Source organism: Lactuca saligna, chromosome 2, assembly GCF_052625555.1.
Source record: "Lactuca saligna cultivar CGN05327 chromosome 2, ASM5262555v1, whole genome shotgun sequence".
In the NCBI taxonomy this organism is placed as follows: domain Eukaryota; kingdom Viridiplantae; phylum Streptophyta; class Magnoliopsida; order Asterales; family Asteraceae; genus Lactuca; species Lactuca saligna.
This window is the reverse complement of record NC_136418.1, coordinates 153,869,366-153,877,551: the sequence shown is the minus strand read 5'-3', so window position 1 is coordinate 153,877,551 and position 8,186 is coordinate 153,869,366. Positions and strand designations below refer to the sequence as shown.

Here is an 8,186-nt window from a genome sequence, read left to right as displayed (position 1 = left end):
TTGAGAAAAGAAAATTATAAATAATAAGCAGTCATAATTGACAAAATACAAAATAACTTTTAGATAAACCACTCAATATCGTTGGAATATATAGTTTTGTTTTTTTAATACTATTTATCAATCTGTCGCAGCATTACTTTTTACCGCCATGTCTTCATAGCATTTCTATTTTATCCCCTCTATATTTATAACTTCCTTCTTTTTTACTAATTAATTTAATTCGTTAAATATTCAAATTAAAACTATAACATTTTTATAGTTTTTTATTTTTTAACTACATAATCGACAATAAACACCAATATAACATATGATGTGAACTTAAATAAACAAAAAAGTTATAGAAAGAGGTTTTAAAAAACATTTCAAATAGACGAGAATAAATGTTTAACTACTAAAAAAATCTTCCAAAAAACTTCATGCATTATAAAAGGTTTTTTTCTAATAATTTTTTTTTCTATTGATTTGGCATAATAAATAAGTTTTAATAGCGATTAACCATCATGTCTCTCCTCTTAAAGTTTTTAAGAGTTTAATTACTATAAACGAATATCCTCTCTATATCAAATCTCATCTCCTCCTCTTGCTACACATTCGCTATCACTGGATATAGATTGAAAAGGACAAGGACCCACATCCCTTTGCTTTCATTATCCTCTCAACTTCATATCCAAACATAAACAGTAATATCACATAAATACACACCGTCATATTTCCATATATTTTCCATTTATATACATTAAAAAAAATGTCATATCATATGCATTATTATATTTTCATCACCATATCTAATAATCATCTATGTCTATTATTAACTAAATTATCCAACACAAATAATTAGCATTTAGCAATTCTCCCGACAGTTTCTTGATCAAATAGTTCCTACGACTTATACTATTGTCCAGAATTCATCATTTTGTTACACATTTGAGTAAAATTAAACTAAAAGTCTAAAACCATGTAACTGATATGATTACGAGAGTAAACCATATCAACAAAGATTTATTTTTTGGAGCAAATCCGAAACAACCATTATACGACAGGGGCCAAAGTTGTAATTTACTCTTTATATTTAATACATTAATTACTTAAAAATGAGGCATTTAAAAAGTAAGCACTGGATTTGACTGCATTTTAAAGCATTGACCTTCTTCACAAACTATGTGCCCCAGACAAGGAAATTAACTGCATAGAAACAAACAATGCATCAAATGTTATATTGTAAACTTGTAAAAGGAAGAAATGAAAGTAGGATGCTAGTATAAAGAAATCAACGAAAATAAGTTGCTATTTATAGCAACTATTATTATGTAAATATAATAATGTTGATAAAAAAAGGAAACTAACCTGACAGGCAACCTCAACCTCAACCATGTTGTTATCAGTAGATGCCTCTTCCTTTAAATTCGACTTTTTGTTACATGATAAATCCTTCTTTCGCTTCCTGCTGAATGTATACTTGAGATGCCTGTTTTTGTCATTACCACAACCAGATAAAATAGAATCTAATCCAACAACTTCATCTTGAGAAGCATTTGGAATTGTAGATGCTGATATGTGATTCATTTCAGCCAATGATTTGGATTTGTGCGAATGTTCATCAGACTTCACATCATCATTGTTTGAGTACTTCTTGCAACGTGACTTGAACAATGAAGAAATTTCATCCCAACACCTGACTTTCCTTTTCCGGATGCTTCTACGAAGACTATTTTCTGTCAATATTTCATCTTTTTTTCTGCAGATTTCGTGTACAGATTTATCATCATCATCATCATCATAAGAAATGCATTTTTCATCCACTACATTATTCTCAATGGCTTGAATTCTGTGAGTGTATCCATTTCGATATAACTTCTCATTGATGTTTGGGTTGTTTTTAGGAGGGGTAGTTTCGGAATTATCCATGTGGTTGTTTTCAGATGGTTCATTTGACTGATGGATGTGACTGTTTTTTGCTTCCTCTAATCGTTCATGTGCATTCCTTAGTTCTGCTCTAAGATTCACTATCGCCTCTTCTGTTTCATTAAGTTGGGCATCCAGCTCATCAATTCTTTTTTTCTGACTCACAGATGACTTTTCTGCTTCAGTTGTCTGTATCAAGGAAATAAATTCCATTTTTATTGAAGATGTAAGAAATATTGAGGAAATAACATAAGTGTTTGCAAGTTCTAGGCATGTTGTTTCAACATTTTGAAACAAGCACAAGAGATCCACTGTGATGATAACAATTTAACAATTGAAGAATTCTTGATATTTCTTGAAACAAGCACAACATTTTGTACTCCACTTCAGAAATGGACGACTAGCCATACTTAAAGCATCTATGTGAAGCAACTCCTGCACCCTAATATTTAGAAGATACAATCACAGAGAGTTTTCTACTAGAAAACACAGAAAATCATTCAATTTTTAGATTTAATAAGGTTATCGTTTAGTAAAAATCATACAATCATAGTCATGATTAAAAGTCTAAGGATAAATCATAATTCATAAACAAGAAATTTGACTTCGAAGCTCTGAAATTTAAACCAGGGTATAGAAAGCGATACCTTGGAGTCGATCATGTGTTTGAATCGAAGAAGCATCCGAAGCGCCTCGTCTTTAGTGTGACGCAGATCGTGATGAAAGCGAAGTGCTTTACACTCCGACGCCATTGTTCGAGCAGCTGCCTCTTTCGCTGTATTCAGTATGATCTCCGCGTAAGCCTTCTTCAAAGCCTCCATTTTCTAGGAAAAAATTAAATAAAATGAAACCAGAAATCAAGTTCTATTGATAACAATTAAATTACAGAGAGATGGAGATACATATATATATATATATATATATATATATATATATATATATATATATATATATATACAGCATATGTAAAACTGTGCGTAATGTGTGTGCATTCGAAAAGTGGAGATTAACATTGTGAGATTAAGAGATTACTTCGGCTTGATCTTCCATTGAAACACTGCGGAATCAGGAGAAAGAGATGGGGACAAGTAAAAGGGGCAAAGGGGAGGGAAAATTGGGGTTCTTCGATGAGAAGAGCATAGTCGTCTAACTGAAAAGTTGTCGTTTGTGTTCTCAACTGTATACGAAATTGCGTTCAAACCCCTCGTACGATTATTACCCAAACACCCCTCCAAAAAAGGGATATTCACCCTAATAACCACTTTTCAATCGCAAAATGTCCTTATTTTGAAAATAAATAATACGAAACTGGCCATGGAATTTGAAAATTTTACAAATTTCGAAAAGTGTGTCCTAAAATTCATTTTTCTGATAAGATCCAGGATTTTCGAACTCCATTATTAGTTTCAAACTTATTTTTCATATACGTGAATTGAGTTTCGAACTTTTTTTTTTTTTTTTTTTTTTTAATGTATTTAGGTTAAGATTCAAACTTGTTCATGAGTTTCGAACTTTTTTTTTTAATGTTAGATAGCTATTGAAACAATTATATAATAGATAGTAGAGAGAAGAAAAAACATATCTTATTCAATACAAAATGAAGATTTAGAAACAAAATAAATAAATAGAATGATGATGAAAAATTATAGGTAAAAAAAACATATACAAAAAAAAGTTCAAAAGTTCCAAATCTGCAAAATTTTAACTTCATGATCATTTTGGTTATAAAAAGTGGTGATTGTGGTGAAGATCTGTAAAAAAAAAAAAAAGACTAGTATAATTTTTAATAAGTTTAAGAATATTGGAAAATGTTCGTGTAGCACATCAAAGTTTCGTAAATTATAATTGATTGGCATGGGGGGTTTAGAGGAGGGGCAAAGTGGGCAGCTGCACAGGACTCAATTTTTTTCATTATATACTTTTATTTAGAAATACAAAATTATAATAAAGATAAGGGCCCTTTTTTTCTTGTTCGTTCTGGACCTTTAAGAATATTTCATTTTTCAGGACCAGCCCTGTTGATTGGGTCACTAATTTTTTTTTTTTTTTTTGCCCAATGAACTGTTAAGCTCGTTTTTTACCTATTAATGAAACCACTTTGCTTGAATTTAGCAAGCTACCTTGATATAATGTTGATGTAACATTTATAATTAGTTTATATTTATTTTTTGTGAGCTACATCATACAATTCATTTAGATAAATAACAATATATTTTTAACTTTTTAAAATTTAAAGAAACCACCACCTTCAGTGTTATTGTTTTTACACACATAACAAAAACGATATTCATGAAAATGAAATCAATTTTAGTGGCTCCTCAATTAAAAACAATAGTTGATTTGTAATATATTGATTACATAGATCTATCAAAACAAGAAAACGAAGAATACATATTGATTTGGTGGCTAGGAGGATATGTACATCCGCCATCAACCTCTGCAACCTCAAGCAAGATCATGCTCCTCCGATACCGTCTCACTAACGAGATCCAAGCCGAAGAACTTGAATTCAAGGGTTAATGGTAGAGGAGGTTAAGTAGCCAGAAAGGGTTAGTGGTCGCGAAGGTGGAAGTTACTGGGAGATCGTAGAGTTGGGGTTGGGGGTTGGTTTGAGGCGACGATTCTAGTTTCGTCGAATGATATTTAGGCCGGCAGTCGGAATGACCAAATCCCAAATCGGAAACCAATCATTCAAATGTGTTGATTTTGTGTTTTTGACTATAAGGCATTAATGCCAGCCCATTACTTTGTTATGTAGAATGCTAGTTGTCTCTGTGATACTTTCATGAAAGAGCAGAATCTGACCCCTGACATTTGTATGAAAGATCAAGATATGACCCCTGACACTTGTATGTAAGACTTAGATTTGGCCATCGGCATTGCAAGGAAAGACCATGGGGGTAACCCATAACACTTGTATATAAGACCGGTATTTGACCTTCAGAATTGCAAGTAAAAACCATGAGGGCAGCCCACGACACTTGTATGTAAGACCGGGATTTGGTCATCGAGATTGCAAGGAAAGATCATGCGGGTAGCCCATGACACTTATATGTTTTGGTATGTGGTACTTTGAGGAACTCACTAAGCTTTGTGCTTATGATTTTATGGTTATGGTTTCAGGTACTTTTGGTTCGAAAATGAAGGGACCGAGTTGACCGCAATGCATCCACTCATGGTTCCGCAACGATATGACTTTTGAGATTGTACTCTGATAACTGTTTTTATTATAATATATTTTTGAATGGTTGAAAATGATAATTGGTGTTCCTGGCTGAACTAAAAATGATTTTTGAGATTGTACTCTGATAACTGTTTCAGTGACCAAATCGGATAATTGACAAAACTTTGATGTGCTACAATAACATTTTCTCTAAGAATATTATTACCATGATAGGTTGCTACAAACATATTAGCATTAGATCTAACACTAAACCAATTTTTAAAGACTTTGGATGTATAAACTTTGTATTAAAAACTTAATAAATATTTAAAATAATTGGTATTATGAAGAATATTAATTCCTTCGTGTACATATCCACATATAATACATCTTATACATTTTATAATTTTAAAATAAAAAGCAAATTCAAAAATCATTAAAAAAAATTGTTCATTGATTAAACAAAAAAGAACAAGACTACTATTAAATGTAAATTCTAAGATTGGTTTAAATAGATTGTGTATTTTCGTCTATGCTAAAAAAACACAATGCTCGATTAATATGTAATTTAATTGAGGCTTGTGACTTGGTTTGTGTAGAAAGATAGTTAGAATATACATGATGCCACCAAAGTTTGCTAAAAGCTTCAAGTAGGTTATTAAAAATTTAAATTAATATCGTTTCTTTCATATGCAAGAAAAACTGATCTGACATCTTTTGCCTAGATTTTTAAATTAAAACTCAATCTTAAATTGAAATTTATATTTAATAAAACATAATGTGTACCATACAAGTTATAAAAACAAAGCACAATATAAAAAGAATCCATTGTTTTTGTATTTTTTTTTGTCTTAACCATTTTATTCTATTTTAATAAACGAAAATCATCTATTTTTAAAGAAATTCCCACTAAGACCATTGCCTTATTTCTAGTCTAGCATGCTTTAAGATTAATATGGTTTATCATTTACCTATATGCATCATATCATATGTACTCTATGTCTTTACAAAAATAACATTTTGTTTCATAAAATAGCTTCTTATTTGTTGGTATAGCACATTGTACACATAGCATTTAGATAAATGAGAATAGTCTTATAAAGTTAAATGTTATTATTATTTTTTTTTAAATAACCCTTTAAAATGGTAACATAGTTTAATTAGCGTATATATTTAGCCATTTATGTTTATCTTTTTACATATTTAATCATTTATGAATTTTTTATACACCTTTAATCACTTATATTTTTTTATTTTGTACACAAAACAAAAAACCAAATGTGATCAAATATAAACATAAGTTACTAGATATATGTACAATTTAAACTATGGTACTCATCTTTTTAAAAAATGCATATAACTAAATGTAATTTAATAAGAAGTCATGTCAATTTCAATATATGATAAACTAAAAAAAAATATCATAATAATCATAGAAGAAAATTTCTTTTAAAATTAAATAATTTTTAAAAAATATAATAATTAAACAATAAAAATTAAAATTATTATAATTAACCGAGTCTACACTAATAAATAAAAATTTATTCTGCTACATGACATTGTCTCATTCAATTAGACATATGTTATTTTGTCATAATTTTGAGATATTTATTTTCTACTTATATTTTTTATTTTCCAAATATATCATTAAGTTGTTTCCATAAATTAAATATACCATAATGATTATATTAATTTTAAATTTTAAATTTAAATTACTAATAAATTACATGTTAAACATTCGTATTTAACATTTTGTTATAATTAACTTGTTTAGTAACTAAACACCTAATTTTAATTTATTTATTTTTTGCATGTTAATTTTTAATTTTTTAATTTTTTTCTCTTAGTTTTCATTTATTTTTAAATTCAAATAAACTTCCCGTTATTCTTTCGTATTTAACATTTTGTTTTATAATATACGAATCTCACGATTAGTTCTATATAATTGAAAAAAAAAAAAAAACAACAACAACAACAACCATCCAACATTCACACATGTACCTTGCCCTCTCATCACCACACTTCGATCGTGTAACACCTTATTTTTCAATTTAGGCCACAACCTAAAATTAGAGACGTGACAACTAACCAACAACTTATGAATAATCTAATGTTAAAACTTAAAATCATATACATAATGATGAAATATCCGACTCATGCATCCATCATGAGAAAAACAAAAGTCGGTAACTTAACAATAAATCAAAATTTTAACAACACAGGTCTTAACTTGTAGAAATTCAAGCCAACTAACAATACATTAAAAGTTTATGAATAATCTATTGTTCAACAACACCTTTCAAGCCGACTAACACTTACAATACATTAAAATTTTGAGGAGTATACGGGTTTCAATTTATAGAAAAATTAAGACTATATCCAAAGTCATAACACGTGTATTTTGTAAAACATAATAACTTGCATACAAAAATACTTTAAACAACTATCATATCACAACATATACTAAACAACGTGCCTTTCTTGATTAAAAATGTTGTAAGCAAACAACATATTAAAAACATTTACTAGATCATAATTGGATATTGTGTGGGTGATCATGGTTTAACACATAAACACATATTGGGTTTATGGCTTTCCTAACATTATCTACTTGCTTGTTGGTCGTAAACATGTCAGTATATTGACCAATGATTGGTTAATTTTTGGTCGTAAACTTGTTGGTTATCATTCACGACATAAAGTTGTAACACTTGCAATTCAGCCAAATTAAAACCATAATCTCATTTTTATAAAGTAAAGCACGCGTATAGCATCATGACATGAACATAAAACATTTAAAATAATCTACACAACAAAATGGTATTAAAAGGATAATAAACCTACTCAATAAAGGATTAAAAAAGAATTCTTATGCCAATTGAACGATGTTGAAAAGGACTGGAAGTTGTGATGGACCGGAGAAATATGTGGAAGAAATTGCAGGATATTCAACAAAAAAGAGACTCTTGACATAGCTTATGAAGGTGATGAGAACTCTAGATATTATCATATATTATCATGGCATTTTCAACAAAAAGACATGGCAATTTGCTATTTAATGGGCTAAAGTGGAGAGTGATTGGGTTTTGGATCCTAGCCACTTGTGTGAAAAGGGTTTTTT

General features: G+C 29.4%; 1 protein-coding gene across 1 annotated transcript; it reads right to left on the bottom strand.

The window, feature by feature from the left end:
- Positions 1-948: 948 nt before the first annotated feature.
- LOC145032202 (uncharacterized) lies at positions 949-3,077 on the bottom strand. The gene is made up of 4 exons (XM_078980935.1): positions 2,935-3,077; positions 2,550-2,726; positions 1,345-2,091; positions 949-1,182 (listed from the first exon to the last, which is right to left on the bottom strand). The coding sequence occupies exons 1-4, from the start codon at positions 2,950-2,952 to the stop codon at positions 1,150-1,152; spliced, it is 975 nt and encodes a 324-aa protein (XP_078837061.1). The 5' UTR covers positions 2,953-3,077; the 3' UTR covers positions 949-1,149.
- Between the last annotated feature and the right edge of the window lie 5,109 nt (positions 3,078-8,186).

What these genes read in the sequence shown, in the direction of transcription:
- LOC145032202 (XM_078980935.1), bottom strand. An exon ending in AACACATGATCGACTCCAAG is followed by an intron (nt 2,092 to 2,549) that starts GTATCGCTTTCT and finishes TCCTTGATACAG; the next exon opens with ACAACTGAAGCAGAAAAGTC. An exon ending in AGGTTGAGGTTGCCTGTCAG is followed by an intron (nt 1,183 to 1,344) that starts GTTAGTTTCCTT and finishes GTTTCTATGCAG; the next exon opens with TTAATTTCCTTGTCTGGGGC.